Below are 20,088 nucleotides of genomic sequence, written 5' to 3'. Positions count from 1 at the left end.
GCAACCTTATGACTCAAGACATTACTCATCAAACGACCCTTCAATGTGAATTATTTTTTGTGGTGTTATGACTATTGAGCAAGCCCGGTCGCAGCTTTTCTGTCCATGTCAAGGAGAGTGTTGCATCTGAGGTCCCCTCTTCTCTCTTGCCAGGTGTTTTTGCGGGCCTGTTTCAGAAGTGTCTTGCCTCCATGTAGATGGTGCAGAATTCTTCCTGATGCTGTTGGCTTCCATCTTTGGCAAGTAGATCAGCGCTGTCATTTCCTGGGATGTCACAGTGTGCAGGGATCCATTGTATCACAACTCTGCTATTCTTTTAGAGGTTTGATAGGCTGAACTTGAGCGTGTCGATGATTTTGTCCGAGTTCTAATATACTAGGGCTTGTGCAGTGGACATGGAAACTGTTAGAGTGATAACATTGTCACACTTAGCTTTGGACTCGGACAAGTGTTGGGCTGCTGTAGGGATAGCAGACACCCTGCCCTGAAGTTGGTGCAGAGCTTGTCATTTGGTGTTGAAATGGATGTGGATGTTGCATCTGGAAATTTGATGTATACTCCACTTTCCCCGTCTCGAATGGCATTGACAGCTAAATCATTGGGGTATTGCTTGCATCCAGTGGTCACTTGGGTATTCTATGTCAATCAGCTACATTGCAAGTTGGACAGTTGGTAATTGGGCCTCTTTCCCTGCAAGTCCTGGGGTGGTTTGCCTGATTTCAACGTTCAAATCCTCTTTGTATGGTATGATTTGTATGGCAATTCGCTGCTACTGATGTGACGTCATCACTACGTCTGAGCGCTGAGTGTCACATATCGAGTTGATCCTTGGAAGAATGAGTCGATGGCATATAAAATCATTTAAAATACAGATTATGCTTGTAAGACACCAGCAAAACAAATCAAAACTGACACAAAAGAAAAACAATCGACGTTCGCAAAAATTACTTACTTTGAAACTGGAGAAGCATGAATGCCAAAGATGGTAGAAGTTTCATCGTGGGAGCGGTCAAAGCTCTTTTAGTATAAGATGACGAACTCCGAGAAAAGTGTAACGATTTTACACTTGTATCTTAACTAACATCTGCCAGGTAACTCCACCTCAAGGCGATGACTCTTATTGGTATTGAATATTGTCTCCTTGAACACAATGACTCTTGGCGGTATGACATAAATTTTTGTCACTTGATGAAACCAGGTTGGCCTTTTCCTAGTCAGACCTACTGTTTTGAATTCCCTGACATCGCTATTATGGCAAATTATCATATTACATGTATATAGACTTTTAAACAAAGCATTTTCCGCGGCAGGAATGCCATATGACTATAATATGATGTGATACTTGTGATATGATACTACGGGACAGACGAATATAACTGACTAAGAAGTTATTGTATATTAACAAATATGTACTCTGAACTCGTGTTTGTTAATTGTATAGTTATTATCCTATAATTATTCATGACTGCCCTTAATACTAATGCTTGTATTGCGTTCCTGAGTCTCGTTGCACCCAAGTGAAATATGCAGAATGTAAGTTTACTGGTTGGCAGCGTGCAACCTCTATTCCCAGGGGTCAATGAGCTCAATTTCCGGGCGCTCAATATTCCTTGGAAATATCTAAATAAACTTTGTGATAAGTTAATGACAATTTACATTAATATCGATGGCGTCACTCGATATCACATGTCATTTAATTACTCGTATTAGCATCAGATTATTAATGTGAAAATTGTGCTTCTGGTTATCATGTGAACACCAATTAAAGCCTCCGAGAATAGGGTTGAAATCTCTTTTGATTTTGGTCATATATATTACTATGATTAATTTCCTCAATGCGTCAAATAAACCTGCATTAAAAAACGACACTAACTACCATACCACAGAAAAATACTAGCCCTGTGCTGTATTATTATTGTGAAATGCCTGCTTGTCATCAGGATTAAATGACATTTTGTGTCATTCAAACTTACCTATGGAACACTTTTGCATGTTACTCCATTTGGGCTCAAACACAAGAGTATCCCTTTAATTTTCTAAAGGGAGAACTGAGTTAACAGCTCGGCCGCCAGGCGGCGCCCTGACCGATCCCGCGAGATCGCGCCGATCTCATGCCGCCATATTCAGTCTTTACTCTTGTGCTTCTACGAAGCACATCGTTTTTTCAAAGCTGCCGTGAATTCGATTTAAAACCAAATTCAACCAGCCAAGTCTAGACGATTTTTGGGTTCATTCACCTACGGAGTAGACCGCCAAACTAATCTTGGCATTAGTATTGTCCAGTCTATTTAATTATAGACATTTTCTTAGCTAGCTTAGTCGACCCGGCTCCATTATTTTGATCTTGGTAGGGTAGAGTTAAGTAGGCTATTCTCCGCTCTATTGTAATGAACAAGACTCAGATCCATTGCAATAGTGTTTAATTCAAGTAGGCATGTTTTCCTTTCCATTAATTATTGCGTCCTTTCTGGCCTACTTGGGGTTCCCAGTGTTTTTATTGTCATTGGTACCATTTTTTATATGGCGTACCCCTCCGACGGCATCCTTTGTCTCACCACAAAGGAATGCGTCTGGTGGCGGGAAACGGGCCGCGAAGACGCCTAAACCCTCTTCCGGTTCCGTTTCCGGGCATATAACCCGGAGGTCTAGCAAACCTCCCGCCACCACCCCTTCCGTCAGCCGAGTTCCGGTTCCGGCCGCGGCTGCGAAGGATGCGGGATCTGACATTATTAATGTCTGTAGTCCCAAGGGAGACTTACATCCAATAAGTCTCCAAGGGTTTAATATACCCCGGACCTCAGGGAACCTTCCGGTTCCCCTGTCGTCCGCTCCCCCGAGTACAAGCCCTTTGTACCCGCGGGAGCACCCTGCTTCCGGTCCGCCGATTGCAGTTCCGGTTACTGACGCGGGTTCCCGTTTTTCAGTAACCGAAGACTCTACTGGGGGTTTTTCTCAGTCTTTACTGCGAAATAACCCCAGTCCTCACGGACACAGTAGAGTAGGGCCGGACCTTATAACGCCACCTCCGAAACGCCATGCGTCTTCGGTAACAGCGTTTCCGCCCTCCGTACCTCCTTCTAAAAGGGCTTCCGGTAGCTCCATACCGGCGAAGGAGTTACGGGCATTTCCGGTTTCGGACTTCGTCCTACCGGAAATGCAGGCACCTTCCTACGTTGGCCAACCTCTTGGGTGGAACCAACCGGAAGTGCCACCCCCTCCTCGTAGCAGAGGCGTCGTTCCCATGGAACGAGCTACGCAGAGAGGACATCTGAACTCTGGTTCAGAAAATGGGCATCTTCCGCTTCCGGAAGACCCATTCGCCCGCACATACGGCTTCCAGGGTTCGCTTATGCGCTCACCCTCGCCTCAACCGCCCGTCGTTGAGAGAAGCCGCACGTCGGGTCCGGAACCCGAGTCGGGACAGCAACTGTCCCAGCTCATCCAGATGGTAGCAGGTCTTTCTGATAGACTCAGCCATCTGGAGCACGGTTCCGGTTCCTCTGGTGCGCCTGGTCCCATCGGATACCCACCATCCGACTCCTCTATTTTAGAGGAATTTTCTGAGAACGAGAGTTCTCAGCCAGGCTACCGCTCCCCCAATCAGGAGGAGCTGTCACCAGAGGAGGCCAGTATCTTGTCGGATATGAGGACACTCAGATCCTTGATCAGAGCGTACCTCCCGCAGGATCTGTGCCCTACCCCGCCGGAACTGCCAGCCTTGTCAACACCGACCTTTTCACTCTGGGGACAGGAAGTGGATCCCAATCCACAGGTTTCTCAAGGCTCCACTCGGGCACTTGAATTCCTCACTCCCTCCCCGTCGGTGGTAGCAGTCTCTGAACTTTTGGAGCGTACAATCAGAGACTCACAAGGCGCCCACCAACGTACTTCCATCCCTGTCCTTCCGACAGTCGGACCGGAAGCTTGGTGTAAACCGGGGAAGTTGTTCACGGCACAACTTCCTCCCGTTAGGCAGTACCGCGCTGACTATTATCGAGTCAGCTCGGCCGGCTGTCCAGCTGCAGCATCGACTTCCATATTAAAGGACGATGTACAGCTGGACCAACTCGTGCCTAGGGTGACCTCCTCCTCGGCTTACCGAGACCTTAGAGCACAAGAGGGTCTGGCCAAAAACACGTTAGCGGTGCTCTCCTACGCAGAGCACACTAACCTGGCCCTAGCCAGATCCCTAAAAGATAATGAGTCACTATCTGATGACACAAAATCGCTTGTGACATCCTTGTCACATTCGATTAGGCACGCTATTGCGCTGTCCGCCAAGACCGCAGCAAATAGCGTCCTACTCCGTAGAGACGCCGCACTGGGCTCTCTCAATGTCATCAGATCCCTCCAGCTGGAAGGGGCCTTAAGAACCGCTCCTATGGACGGTTCTTTCCTGTTCGCAGATTCTGTACAAGAGGCGGCTCCAGCACAGAAAGATTGGGACAAATTATATGCCCCCACTGCGACACAGAGGGCCAAGACCTCTCTACCTAACGCTAGAAAGATAGAGAGGCCCCAGCAGGCATCGGGTTCAATCCCGTACGCCAGGCAGGTCCTGCCTAGGCCTACCCCGCCTAGTCAGCCTGCTCCTGCTGGATCCTTCCGACGGGAAGCGGAGGGTCGCCGGACTGGAAAGAGGAAAAATACTTCCTCTAACCAGGGTGGATCCGGTCCGACTAAGCACTCCTTTCGCCCAAGGGGTGCTGGCCGGAAGAGGTGACTCCCCCCTCCTTTCTCCTCCCGGACGCAAAAAGGAGCCGACTCCGGTAGTCGGGGGCCGTCTGCAAAAATTTGCAGACATTTGGGACGATTGGTGCCCAAAGGGGTCCCCAGTCCCAAACATGTTGAGGTACGGAGTGAAACTAGATTTCAACCGTACCCCCCCCGACTACCATATATCCAACCCCAGTTCAGCCACCGAAGGACCCAGTCAAGGCCTCTGCCCTCCAAGCAGAGGTCGCGACATTACTGGAGAAGCAAGCTATCCAGGTCCTTCAAGATCCATGCTCCCCCGGCTTTTACAGCCACGTTTTCTTGGTTCCCAAGAAAGCAGGGACATGGAGGCTGATCATAGACCTTTCCAGGTTAAACACCTTCTTGAATGTTCCTCATTTCAAGATGGAAACCACCAGGTCTATAGCAACGGCGATACAGCCCAACGATTGGGCGGTATCGATGGATTTAATGGATGCGTACTTACATGTACCGATCCATCCAGACTATCAACACTTCCTTCGATTCCATTACGAAGGAAAGACGTATCAATTCAGGGCCCTGCCGTTCGGTCTGGCATCGGCACCCCTAATTTTTACAATGATAGTCACAGCCTTCGTCGCTCCCTTTCACGTGATGGGGTTCAAGCTCCATCACTACCTAGACGATTGGCTACTCCGTTGCAAATCGCGGGAACTACTACTGCAACAACTTCAGGTTCTAAAGCAAAAAGTAGTTTCCGCAGGTTGGATTATCAACGAAACAAAGTCAGAATTCATACCATCCCAAGACTTCGTTTACGTTGGAGTTCGGTTCCTTACGGCCATAGGGAAAATGCTGCCCCCCCTAGACAGGATAAAGAAAATTCTTCATCTCGTCGCAGAATTCAGAGGAAGGACTCAAGCTCCCGCAAGGCGATGCTTGAGCCTTTTGGGACTTCTGAATTCGGCAGCAGACCAAATCCCCCTTGGCCGTCTATATATGCGTCCCATCCAGATGTTTCTAATGTCTCTATGGAAACCCCACAGGGACCCATTAGACAAGTTGGTATTGATACCTCAATACCTACTCAAGAACGTCTGGAACTTCTGGGAGTCGGAGACTCGTCTCCAAAGCGGTGTAGATCTAGCTCCACCGCCCCCAGAAGTGTCCCTGTTCACAGATGCTTCCCTACTAGGGTGGGGAGCACATCTGAACAACGGGGACATGTCCATAAGAGGTCTATGGACAAGGGAGGAGACCATTCTTCCAATAAATATATTGGAAATGAAGGCTGTCCTTCTTGCCGTGAGGGCTCTTTCCCTTCGCCTGAAGAATCGGAGAGTAACCCTGTTCTCCGACAATTCTACAGTAGTAGCATATGTCAGGAGACAGGGAGGCACAAAGTCCGGCATTCTTTGCCAGCTAACTTGGGAGCTTTACCATCTTTGTGCCGACCTTGGAGTATCGATATGTGCCAGACACATACCGGGCAATCGCAACATCCTTGCCGACGCCCTGTCCCGTCAGAACAAGCTAGTTCAGACAGAGTGGACACTCCATCAGGAGATTGTAGACGACCTTTGTCGCCTTTGGCAATCTCCGAAGGTAGATCTGTTCGCCACCAGGCTGAACAATCGCCTTCCCATCTATTACTCTCCACTTCCGGACGAAGAGGCCCTGGAAGTCGACAGCCTTACAGCCTCTTGGGTCGGGCTGAACGCATATGCGTTTCCACCCCTCCCTCTCATCCAACCAGTCCTGAACAAGATCTTGACCAGCCATCCGGTGAGAATAACTCTCATCGCACCTTGCTGGCCAAATCAGGCCTGGTTCCCAGCCTTGCTGGAGCTCCTGATAGATCACCCCAGGAGTCTTCCTACTTGGAAGCACCTCCTGTGGCACCCCCTGGGGAGATGCTACCACCAGAACCCTGGATTTTTCAAGTTTCACGCCTGGAACTTATCCAGTTGCATCTCCACCAGAGAGGCTTTTCGGACATCGCTGTCAAGCGCATGTCCGCACCTCAAAGGGGGTCTACCCTTGATGTGTATCAATGAAAGTGGTCTACCTTCACTTCCTGGTGCAGGGAGAACGGAGTTAATCCGATCTCTCCCTCTATATACAGATTAGTTGATTTCCTTATTGAATTATTCACGGAAAGACAACTATCTGTCACGGCTATAAAAGGGTACAAGTCCGCCATCGCTTCTACCCTCCGTGTTTTAAGCACCTGGGATCTTCGTTGGGAGGACCAAATAACCCCTCTTTTCAGAGGAATGTTATTAGAGCGTCCTAGACCGGTTCACAACACCCCTAAATGGGACCTTTCTGTTGTCCTTAAGGTGCTCATGAGGCATCCTTTTGAACCCATGTCTATTTCATCCATGAAATATCTGACACTCAAAACGGTCTTTCTAGTAGCCTTGGCTACCGCCCAACGGAGATCAGAGCTCCATGCACTTTCTTTCAAGAAGCTGGCTTTTAGAGAGGGAGGGGAGGTTATCCTGGCTTTTATACCAGGATTTCTGGCGAAGAACCAGGGACCGGCCGCCTCTCGGCCCCCGGTTACTATTCCCTCTCTGTCAGGAACGATCTCTTATGATCTTCCTGACAGAACTTTATGTCCCGTCAGGGCCCTAAAGTTCTACATAAATAGGACAAAACCTCCCGGTATCCGCCAGAGGAGAGAGCGTTTGTTTTTGTCCTATAAGGAGGGAAATAAACGAGAGATAGCGGCCGCCACTATTTCAAGGTGGATTGTGGAGACTATTCGTCTTTCCTACAACACCTTGAAGACTTCCTCTGATCTTCGTGCGCTAGCTAACATCTCAGCGCACGAAGTTAGAGCACTAGCCACCTCCTGGGCTAACTACCGAGGAGTTGCTCTTCAAGAAGTCGTTTCCGCTGCATGTTGGAGTAATCACTCCACATTCTCTCGTTTCTACCTACGAGACGTTTCTTCCCTCGTAGATGGCATGCACACAATCGGCCCGATTGTGTCTGCGGGGCATGTTGTTTGATCCTGGCTAGATTAAAAAAAAGGGGGGGGGAAGCCCGATTGAAGAGTCAAACGCGCATCTTGCGCCATTTTTGATATGCCCTATCTTCAACATCCAGGCAACCCCTAGTAGACTAGAAAGGACGCAATTTCTTATTGTTGTTTAGCAATAACTCATTCTACACCCTTCAACATGCCTTACTTGCTCTAAGCTCTGTTGCCGGAAAGAAGATGGTTTTATTACGCAATTCTAGCGCTTTCCGGAGAATGGGTCTATTACTCTCTATAATATGATTGTAATACCGAGATCAAAATACCGGTCCTCCGGTTCTCCCCATTTCTTTCCCCTGGCGGTCCTCCTTAGCTAATATGCCGGTGGTGCCTCCTGGATGGAACAACAGCTCAGCCTTAGGTAAGTCCTCGTTTCCCACCTCCAATAGGTTGCTGGGATTCGATGCAAAAGTGTTCCATAGGTAAGTTTGAATGACACAAAATGCCCATTTCCTTACAAGAAATGGCCATTTTGTTAGTTCATACTTACCTATGGAACACGGCCCTCCCGCCGTCCCCACAAACGGGACATACTCTTTATTAACGCTCAAGAGTAAAGACTAAATATGGCGGCATGAGATCGGCGCGATCTCGCGGGATCGGTCAGGGCGCCGCCTGGCGGCCGAGCTGTTAACTCAGTTCTCCCTTTAGAAAATTAAAGGGATACTCTTGTGTTTGAGCCCAAATGGAGTAACATGCAAAAGTGTTCCATAGGTAAGTATGAACTAACAAAATGGCCATTTCTTGTAAGGAAATGGGCAGTTACATGGATTTGTTTATAAGGTGGTACCTTATTTGCTGCAGGTGGCAAATGTGATATGGAAATTAGCAACAAAGAATTCATTTTTGTTTGTTCGTGTCAGATATCTGTATTCATGTCTACCATAAGACCAGTTCTCAATTGAAAGCTTATTTGGTTTGCACGAAATATTTTTGTCTTGTAGAAACCGTAGTGACACGTCACGGCAAAGTAGACGGGTAATAGGTTATTATGCCTACGTCACCTCCGGATTTTGGGGGAGACATCATGTGTGACATATTGATGTTTACAGGGGCAAATAAGAGCCACCGGAAATGGGGAGCGCATTGACCCCGGGGAATGGTATGGGGCAGCGGTAGCGCAGTGGAGGAGGTTCGACTCCCGGCCGAGTCACTGCTTAGTTCCCCAACTTGTCGACTTCAAGTGAACGCCTTCTGGTTTCTCAAATAAACCCCTGATTGATTTCCATGGAGGCCGGGGTAATAATATGATATCCTAAAAGCGCTTATATCAGGCAAACATGGAAAAGCGCTATATACGAACTCAACCTCTACTACTTCTATGATAATATCATAATAGACGTTGGGCACCGTGTACCCGCTGTCATGGCTGTGGAGCATCGAACAGTAATTCTTTACACACATTTAGCCAAGTGACCCATGCAAGCAACCTCCTTGCGCATGACCGAAACTACTTATATCGACGTCGTTCCGTCCATCCTTGAAATGGCCGCTATTGCCATCTGAATGTGGTGAAATGCCTCATCCACGAAACTACAAGACTTTCCTCCGGTTTTTTTATCCCAAAAATTAAAAAGCGGTCATATTGCATTTCAAGCTATTGACGAAAATATTCCTCATGAAACAAAGTACTTTTGAGGGGTTTTATGCGCACTCCTTTGGTCACGTTTGGAAAACTGCTTTGTCATTAGGTTTGTTCGTGCATGCAGACGATGATTTGAAGCGAGCATAGTTTTGGCCCTTGAACAGTTCTAATCGGCGTAAAAACTCATCAGACATATTCAAAACAAGCCAGTTAACTCAAGAGACAACATTATACCTGGTCAAGTCATCAGACAGATTCACTACCAGCCAATCACCTCAAGGGGCAGCTTAACAGCCTGTCAACTCATCAGACAGATTCACAACCAGCTAGTCAGCTCATTAGACAGCCTTAAAGCCTTTGAACTCATTAGACAGAATCACAACCAGCCTGTTCTGACGAAGACAGGTGAAATGACCAGATCAGCTGTCATATTTGACATGTGGGTTGTTATTGTTTACATGTGGGGTGGCCACTGTCATGATCATGGGAAATCCTAGAAATGAGGTCACAGACATGGGATAGCTGCTGGCTGATTCTGATTGGCTGATCAATGTTTGGGTGGGACAGTTTAAAAGGCCAGGGAAACAGAGAACCCATTGCATTCCAATACAAGACTTGGCTGAGTAAAGAGCCAGTTCCGATTTTGTTGAGAAGACAAAAGAATTGCCAATGGTGGACATCTGACTGGTTATGGTAATACAGTCATGATGAAGGGTCTGTGATAGCCAGCTCAGGAGAATTGTGAACCAACTTTCTTCTGTTTGGATACTAAGCGGAAGTGCTTAGGCTGTACATTGCGGTACTCAATATGTTGGCTGTAAAATCAAGACTTAGACCCAGGGTGTGTCTGGCGACACCCTTTTGTTGACAAAGAAGCCATCTTGTTTTGGTGTTCGATGTCCCTAGGAACACCAACTGAAACTGATACAAACTCTATTTATTATAGCAGTGTGGTTGAACCCTCTGCTGTGCATTGTACACTGTATTCTGCTGGTGTAACTGAATAAGCAAACCATATATATATATATATACGCGTATATATATATATATTATCTGAAACAAAAAAAACAAAAACACCTGTTCTTTTTTTATTGTTGATGCACTGCTTTGATATGCATTAGCTACCACTGACTTTCTCTGACGACTGTCAGGTTACTGTTTGTGTTGGGAGTGGAACTTTTGATGCCTTGAAGACCAGTCAACCTATAGATTGTAGGCATCAGTCAGTGATGATGGTTTATGGTTCCGATGTTCAAGAAGTCCGAAAGTGAAATTCTTCCAGCCCCTTGAGATGTCGTTATGGAGATGTCGTTGATGTTGTGACGGTTCCGGAGAAGTGGGACAGCGACGCCCAGATTTTTTCCACCCACACTACAGTTGCTTATTTGTAGATAGTACATCAGTCCAGTCTAAATTTCACACACCACTGTCGTAAATCGGAGTAATTGGAATGCCACTATTGGTCTGGACTTTGGTATATTCATACACCTATCAAGCAGAACATTCCTCAACATTTTGTTTTTACTTCACGCTCGGTCGTGGAGTTAATTTGTGTGTGAAGCACCTGTTGTATTACCGTTTGTCGGGCACTTTATGTTTTCGTGGATAGATGTACTAAAAACTGCCCCTTAATGGATTAGATCTGTTGAGGAGATCTGATACAGCTCCGGGCCAAAAGGAGAGAGGAGAAGAAGAAGGGCGTCCGACGACGAGAACGAAGAGTGATCGGCCCAGCTGTAGGTTACAGATTCGAACAACGAAGATTAATGATTTTGAATTAGATGGTTAGTACGGCCAAGCTTTGTGCCTTAATAAAACAGTCCTAACAATTGAATATCGCTAAGCAACCCGCTACAACCAGCCAGTTGACTTAAGAGATTAGCCTTACCAGCCAACTCATCAGAGATAGTCACTAGCATCCAGTCAGCTTAAGAGACAGCCTTTCAGCCAGTCAACTCATCTAGCAGTTTCACAACCATCCAACCAACTCAAGAGACCGCCTTACAGCCAGTCAACTCATCAGTTAGATTCACACCGAGCCTGTCAACTCAAGAGACAATATTTTAGCCGGCCAACCCACCAGAGAGAGTCACAACCATCTAGTCAACTCAAGAGACCGCTTTTCAGCCAGTCAACTCATCCAACAGTTTCACAACCATCCAGCCAACTCAAGAGACCGCTTTTCAGCCAGTCAACTCATCAGTTAGAGTCACAACCATCTAGTCAACTCAAGAGACAGCCTTACAGCCAGTCAACTCATCAGTTAGAGTCACAACCATCTAGTCAACTCAGAGACAGCCTTACAGCCAGTCAACTCATCAGTTAGAGTCACAACCATCTAGTCAACTCAAGAGACAGCCTTTCAGCCAATCAACTCATCTAACAGTTTCACAACCATCCAGCCAACTCAAGAGACAGCCTTACAGCCAGTCAACTCATCAGTTACAGTCACAACCATCTAGTCAACTTAAGAGACAACTTTCAAGCCAGTCAACACATCTAACAGTTTCACAACCATCCAGCCAACTCAGAGACAGCCTTACAGTCAGTCAACTCATCAGTTAGAGTCACAACCATCTAGTCAACTCAAGAGACAACTTTCCAGCCAGTCAACTCATCTAACAGTTTCACAACCATCCAGTCAACTCAAGACACAGCGTTACAGCCAGTCAACTCATCAGTAAGATTCACACCCAGCCAGTCAAATCAAGAGACAACATTTTAGTCGGCCACCCCATCAGAGAGATTCGCAACCATCTAGTCAACTCAAGAGACCGCCTTGGAGCCGGTCAATTCCAATTGATAACCAGCAAGTCAACTGTGCAAACAAGAGACTGTGCATAATATGCAATCTCCATGTATCCTTCAATTCCTTACAAATTTTGAACTCAAGTAATTTCTAACCTAAAACGTGTGTAACGGAGAGCTAGTAAGTTTGAGCGGTAAGGCGTTACCAATAAAACAGACAAAGACAACGTCACAACCATAAATGGGGCGCGGCTCCAAATATCAACAACACCAGCTAGTTCATCAAAGGCAATAATGATTTTGTACCCTACTTGTGTCACACTGAATCATATTATCACTCATTTTTCCCTGCAACTACAAGAGAATGGAATGAACTACCTTTGTATGTAAGAAATGCTCAATCTGTAGGTGTTTTTAAGAAATTACTTCAAGACATTTTGTTTACCACTAAGCCACCCTTATGGTTTTATTGTAGCAGTACGAGAGAGGGTAGTATTTTCCATAGTCGTTTACGGAACGGCTGCTGAGCAGTGGTTTAAACCATCATTTATATGTTAATCATGTGATTGAAAATCAAAGTTGTCAATTTTGTCTGCTAAATGGGATTGAAGATTCTTTACATTATTTCTTCGACTGTACTAGCTTTATTCAACAGCGATATGAATTGTTTCATAAACTCCATCTTCGATTCCAACCCCCTTCATATTTACACTTCAATATTTCCTCTTTGGTAGAGAGACACTGTCTCTGTCTGACAATAATTTTATATTCAAAAAAGTACAGAAGTTTATTGTAAAAACTAAACGCTTTTCACGAATTTGATTTTTCTTAAGGTGTTCTTAAGGTTCCACAGAAATGTTTCCTCTTTACGCTATGTTCTTTGTGCCGACATTCAAAACTGTAAAATTGTAGTTGTAGGGGGCATAGGATTTAAGCATTGTTTTGCTTTTTTATGTCCCCTTTTCCAAAAATGTATTTATATTTTTCTATTTGTCTGAATAAAGATATATATATAAAAAAAAGGCAATAATGTCACCACCCAAATCATCGCTGATTTGAAACCAATCCTGTCCAACTAATAGTCTCAGAAACAGACAAATAAAATTTCATATATTTGTAAGTTTTATTATTATAAACTGAGCAAAAACAATGATGTACAAGAAAGCTGTTTACAATAATTATTTACACCCCGCATAACTACAGCATCATAACTCCGACCAAAACACCACACAATTTTGATACCTTTCTTAAGATGACCCAATCATAATTGCTGCATTATCAACCCTTCGCAAAGCGCACTCGTGAACAAAGCCCAAACCATTGGATGGGCCAGTAAAAATGACTATTATATGGTAAAGAAGCCCAAGAAAAAAAGGCTACAGGTAAAAAGGGTTTTTTTACCTGCCGAGTCCAAACCAACCAGTCAACTCAAGCGACGGCCTTACAGCCGGTCAACTGATCATACAGAGTCACAACCAAACACACAACTTAAGAGACGGTCAACTAATAAGACAGGTAACCTTTTTTTTACCTGTAGCCTTTTTACCTAGACTCGGCTCCAACAGGCTCACACCCGAGGCCTGCAATCACAAGCGCCTCATTAGATAGCCTCCCCATAACGTAACATTCGTTAGTCCGGACTAAGCTAAGTTCGGACCTGATGCGGATGCGATAGAAACGGATCTAAACCCTGTAGTGGAACCAAGACTTATTTCTAAGAGGATTGGACTACCTCTCATGCTGAGCTGTGCTTACATTCTGTCAAGGGGAGGATTAGGCTACAATAGTCATCTCATGCTTAGTCGCCCAAGCATTGTCTCTAGGAGCCTTCAATTTTAGGATTTGGCTACCTCCCATGAGAGACTTGGCAAACCTCATTGCTCCAGCCAATTCTGCAAATATTCCAATAGGAATATCCTGTCAATAAGGTTGGTCAATTATGAGACGATGCAATTGCCGCCTTACAACAAAGGGGCTAGAGATAGAGTTTATGTAAATCTAAATCAAAGTCTTCATATCTGACCAACAAGAGGCCCAAGGCACTGGTGCTCAGCTGAAATACATGGGTACAATGTACAAAACATGGAAAGCACCTGGTAGGTCTTTTTCAGCCTCAATTTTGCTAAAATATTGATTGCCTATATCACGCATATATACCAAAGTAAACAGACTCTTTGACAAATAATGCCAAAACGCACTACTTATTAGTGAAATTTAAGAGCTTGAGCCCTATAACCATGAAGAGTCGGTCAAATCGAAAATGATAGGTATACTGGAGACTTTCAGATACGCCCACCATTTAGTCACTCTAGCTACATCAAAAGGCTTTAAACTGGCAAAATATGATTTCCAAGATGGCCGTCTGCCAAATTAAAAAAAAGTAGAAAAAAATATGAAAAAGGAAAAATGGAAAAAAGGTTACCCTGAGGTGGGATCAAACCCACAACCTTCGGAGTTAAAACAGAGCGGGAAATTCAAATCAAGTTAACTAGGTCCACAGAGATTTTGCTCAGTAACGTCAACTGGTAGAATCAATCAAAACTAATCCAATTTCATATTAAAACCTACATGTATACATAATTCCTAAACTTTATTTCAAGCCTCTATCTATTAGAGTAAAGTGACAAAAAATGTCTTTATAATTTACGCCTATGGCCCTCTGGTGAGGAGAATTTAAGTCGAAAACGCGAAAAAGTTTCTGAAGTTAGTTGTCTGCAGCATACGATGTTTATTGTGTAAGCCAGACTTGAAGTGCCTATGTCTTACGGTTACAAAATGCCCAATTTGTCTACAGATGGATGGATATATGGAAGAACGGACACCACACGAATAGCTATTTGACCAGCTCCGCTGACTTTGTCAGCTGAGCTAAAAATGATACTGACGTTCCAAATGTCATTCAACTAGGTACTAAAACCAAGTCATGCTCAAATATCTAAGCATAAGGCCGAAAAGGACCAAAATAATATCCCTAAAATTCAACTATACCCCGGACTATACCACCTAATCTCCAACATAGATCCACCCAATCCATGACTCCCATCTACCTTTAGCTCGCTTTAATAACTTCGTTGTCTTACAATCTGATAACCGTGCACCTAAGGCGAGTTTGCATAAAACAATGACCCAACTTCTTAACCCTAAACATACTGTGTATATGAACAGTCAGTGTTAGGCTAATGTTGGTAGTATGTAAATGTTGAAACGAGCCGAATGAAACAAGCCAAACTAAACGAGCCAAATAAACGTTTTAAACCTGAACTGATAGATCAAATGTACAATATATAATACTCATTGCAGAATTCGGTCAAGTATGTTTATGGAATAAAATATAATATTATTCACATAGTCCCATTCGGTTTGGTTCATTTAAGTTTTGCATGGTGCAGCATGGAACGTTTCCTTTATTTGTTCATTTTGGTCTCTTTAAAACTTAAATGAGCCTAATTAAGTGGACCTGAGCGAATCAAAGTGCTCTTTCTTTTCAGGCTAAAATAGCATTGTGTCCTGTTTTATTATCGGTGTATTGTATATTTATTTCGGCTCTATTAAAGGTGGTGACCATGATCAACCTTACATTTGCCAGAGTTAGATCGGTCCATGGGTCGACTCTTGAATAATTGAATGTCCAAATACTTATCAAGTTTACCAATATCACAGAAATCATGATCTGAAGCCGTCATTGCCTTTAAATTCCCATACTGTATGTCACAGTTAACCAATAACCTTCTAAAATTAAATGAAACTTGGATATCATGTGACGATGCAATTGCCACATTACTGCAGAGTGGTCAAAAGTAGACTTATATCCCCGAAAAGCGAGACACCTTGACATATGGTACTAATATATTCAAAAACTCGCCAAACTATGGGGAGGCAGGCGGCTAATGAAAAACACAAACTCCTACCCAACTACCTTCGCATATGTATATACATGTAGGGTCAAACAAGGCCTACCATCTTTCTAAAATTCAGCTACTGAGCGACACACCCTTTATCTCCAAGGAATATGTCATCCCATCTGACCCCCATCAATCTTTAGCGCACTGGGATACCTACATGCCTATGCAAAATGTACATTATCGTCATTACAGTATGACAATTGCTGATCGTACAATCTATGGTTTATCAGGCATGAATATGAAACTACAAAACACAGATAAATACAAATGAACATACACATATAGGTTCACGCCCACTTGCCTGGACCTTACCGCGCTGTGGGCCTTTAGTTGTTACATAACTCCCAGCCGGTCCACATAATGAAATAAAATGAACATTGAAAGCAGCACAATTCAGTGCCTCTATAAAAGTATGAATACATTATAGGTTTATGTGATACAATGGATAAATACAAATCACCATTTACTTCAACTTGGTAAAATAAATACCCCACACTGCATTGATCAAACATGTCAAGCAAGCTCTAATTTTCAGATCAAAAAAAGATAGACGTTGATCGATTTTGACCATGATTGATACATCAGAGAAAAGTCGAGTTTGAGCGTGCAACTCATACAAAAGGCAAAACATGGCAAATATTGTGCCAATGATATTATTGATAGTGTATGGATTCACAAAAATCTTCAGGCGAGACTCTCGCCTTTTAGTTCCTAAACAAAGCTCTGTGAGACAAGTTGCTAACATCCCAAATCACAGTGATCGAACTAAGTGCAGAAAAAAACGCTATGATTAGTATCAACGAAGGAGATGACAAATGATCTTGATATCGACAGTAATACGTAATTGACAATGATCCCAGATTGGTGATATGTGTACACTGCCAATTCGGTGGATCATGGACGGATGGCAACTGACAGACAAGGTTAGCGAGTAGTTATTGGTGCTGAGAGTGGTTGAAACATACTTTTAAGCGTCTTGTTATTTTGTACAGGCGCGGTTACGTCAGGTCGCCTTCATGTCCGTTGGGTTAAAAGAATCTGGGCACGATGGTTCTCCCAAAGCCATCACCATTTTCTAGTGACGTCGGAGCACTCAGCAAACGCTGAAAGAGACAAGAGAGGTCAGTAAGAAAAGAGATGAGAAGATTTAACTAACTGTGGTCCCCGATGGTCTCTGCTAGTCTGTGTGGGGAACTGAATATCTACAGATCAACCCTAAATTACAAACAACTTTTAAAGGTTAACTTGAGTGACCAAATTTGTGCTTGAGGGGTACCCACCAATTGCATAGGTCACAACAGAGTTACTGAATGTCTATTTTGAACCAACCATGTTAACTGGTCGCCAGTAACATTCCACATAATTATTTCCTCTTTTTTTCATTTCCAACTGGGATTTTCCCAAATTCTCTCAAAATGCAATACTATTGTTATTACCCTGGAAAATACGTTTTCAAGATAGCGGATGATCTTTTATCATATACCATAAGTGAAGTGATCCGGCAGACAAGACCATGTAAACCTCCCAAAACTGCCCCAAGAATCCATTCAAATTCAACCAAAATTAAGGAAAGTGCTCCAGGGACCGGCTTTTATAAGACAACGCAAACCCCACTGCTCTTCATAACTTTGAAGACTTTCTTTTGAGAGAAATGTGGGAAAGATGCATGAAACATTTATCGCATGACCTGAGCGTGCAATACAAACGTTCAATGAAAATATTTTATTGCACGAGATCAATGCTCGAGATCATTTCTCGTGCAATCCGACTCTGACTGTTGAAAGACCGTCGACTTTTACGACATTACATTGTCGTCCTTTTTCTACATTATTGCGATGGAATTCAGCCACGTCGCGAAGTCACGACGATGTTATGAGATCGTGACGTCGTCAACTCTTATTGTCTTGATCTTGGGTAGCCCTAAAGGCAGGCCTCCAAAGCTACCGAGCAGCCTGCCCTCAGGTTTAAGACAACGAGAATCGGTGAAGGTCGAAGGAAAGACTGACTATAAACGATAAACGCTAGATTACGTAATCTCTGACAAACACACTATTTTTCAGACTGATAATAAATATGTTTCGTTTTCCCTGTAAATTGTGTGTTTTACATCTGCCAATATCAGCAGCGAGTCAGTAGCTCTCTTCTACAGAGTAAGTATATCCTACAAACGATATTGAAGACGGTGCTGGAAACTTTTTATAATGAGTTTTTAAGCCCACTGTTGTTGTTTTTAAAAGTGTTGAACTCGGGCAATTATGCAAATGAGGTCGCCCAATACCGAATTACGAAGCCAGAACGTATTTGAGACCTATGATACATTTTGCAAAGACCAGTAGCGCCGCCTATCCTTTTGTCTTTAAACCAGTGAAACTGATCATTTCAAAAAATGATTTTTACTATTCTCAGCCCTAAAAACAATACTTGGTTTGAGTTGTCAAATAATCGCGAACACATCAGACTTTCGAAAATAAGGGGGTCGAACAAAGAGAAAGAGAAGCCGGTCGTCTTGGTCCCGTTGAGACAGTGGGGCACCTGAATGTGGATTAGCTATCATGTGAAGTTCTTCTGCCCTGGAAATCAGAAATATTTGCTAATTTTTACTGTGAGATAGCTTGTTTTAATTTGTCTTCAGAAACGTACTTCTGCCTTTAGAGTAAGATGAATTAATCCTCTTATACCGAGAATGACGTTGTGTATGGTATAACCTAGCGTGCTTAACTGTTCGCTGTCACGGTTGTGTTCATGCAGATGACAGTTTTGGGATTAGATAAACCATTTTGCTATATTTTTTTGTATACTCTTTCACTTGTACCACTGATGTAGTTGAGAGTAGTGGCAAAGACAGTATTATGGTTACAGCACCGGACTCGTACTCAGAAGGTCACAGGTTCAACTCTTGGAAAGATTATAGCTGTTATTTATTTTCGCTCTTGAGGAGAACACTTATAGAGCTAATTAGCCCTATTTTGTTCTCTCCACCCATAAATCAATGGGACCTGGACGGCAAATATGCCAAAATGGTAACGTGAGACATGAGAGCTGAATACCATCCCCAGCTGCAAGGTATTTTACTCGACACCTATATCGAGCCGCTGCCCTGCGTATAGCCATAATAGCTACCGGCCGAATTGCCGGCTACTCTCCTACGTCACAGCATCCCCTGCTGCCCTGGGAAATATGCACAAACTTGTGTCTCAGAAATCGTTTCAAATTGATGCAAAGATCGTTCCAATGTATAGTTACTAAGAATTGTTTTGTTCATTCCACTAAAACTGCGGCTTTTTGTTATTTACCGACACTTTGTTTTGATCGGAGTGGGATGATAAACACTTCTGACAGAATCTAAGTTCTTGTAATAAGAACTTCGCAGTGTTCGTCTCAGTATTAGTAATTTTGACCAATAAGATAGTGTGCGTTAGATTGGATGATGGTTTTCTGAATCAAAAGTGATCGGGTCGATGATTGGGCATATTTCGCCTCATCCCGCGAATAATCATCGGTTTACTCGAGGGCAGAAGCGTGCATACAACTGACCCTGGTATTGAGGGTGGCTGAACACATTCAGCTTGGACATGACTGTTATAATCCTAGGAAGCTCAGCTCCTTAATCCGGAATATATAGGCCTACAGCTAGGCTAAATATATATCAATTCACAGTTGAGCACTCACTATTTGCCTTAAGTTGCGCTGTTGAATATTACCACTATATATATATAAGTTATAGCCATAAGAAACCTTCGCTTCCAATTAACTCTTGGCCGCCAATACCGGTACAACTAACTCGGACATGAGTGTGATACAAGGGACTTCAGCTTAAACCCGGGATGTACAGGCCTAGAGCTCGGGTAATAATCAAATCAAGATCATGATGAAGGAGATGTTTCACTGACTCCCTAATAAACGCGTTAAATAACTGTGATGTGCATTCGGTTTAAGGACAGCCTTATTCAATGACAGTTTTGAAGTTATCAGAAATTTAGTTAATGAATCGATTGTGAATTAGGAAATCGAAGAACATCAGATTGCCATAAAACGGGCGGCTCAGTGATTGAGTCAAGCACAACGACGCATATTCAAGACGATGAAGCGTCCACATTTCGGGTGTT

The 20,088-nt window shown here is 43.9% G+C and overlaps 2 protein-coding genes across 4 annotated transcripts in view; both read right to left on the bottom strand.

The window, feature by feature from the left end:
- Positions 1 to 13,191: 13,191 nt before the first annotated feature.
- Positions 13,192 to 20,088, bottom strand: part of LOC135502518 (uncharacterized) — a 476,607-nt gene continuing 469,710 nt past the window's right edge. Inside the window, exon 13 of the transcript XR_010449785.1 lies at positions 13,192 to 13,611. The gene's annotated coding sequence lies outside the window, so the exon portion shown is untranslated. The remainder of the gene's footprint in view (positions 13,612 to 20,088) is intronic.
- LOC135502520 (neural cell adhesion molecule 1-A-like) overlaps positions 13,192 to 20,088 on the bottom strand; it is a 79,219-nt gene continuing 72,322 nt past the window's right edge. For all 3 annotated transcript variants that reach the window (XM_064795437.1, XM_064795439.1, XM_064795438.1), the window contains one exon: positions 13,192 to 17,085. In XM_064795437.1, the coding sequence (XP_064651507.1) occupies positions 17,011 to 17,085 (75 nt within the window). In that variant the 3' untranslated portion in view covers positions 13,192 to 17,010. The remainder of the gene's footprint in view (positions 17,086 to 20,088) is intronic.

The sequence above is a fragment of the Lineus longissimus genome, chromosome 18 (assembly GCF_910592395.1).
Source record: "Lineus longissimus chromosome 18, tnLinLong1.2, whole genome shotgun sequence".
Classification (NCBI taxonomy): domain Eukaryota; kingdom Metazoa; phylum Nemertea; class Pilidiophora; order Heteronemertea; family Lineidae; genus Lineus; species Lineus longissimus.
This window is presented reverse-complemented; position numbering and strand designations above follow the sequence as displayed.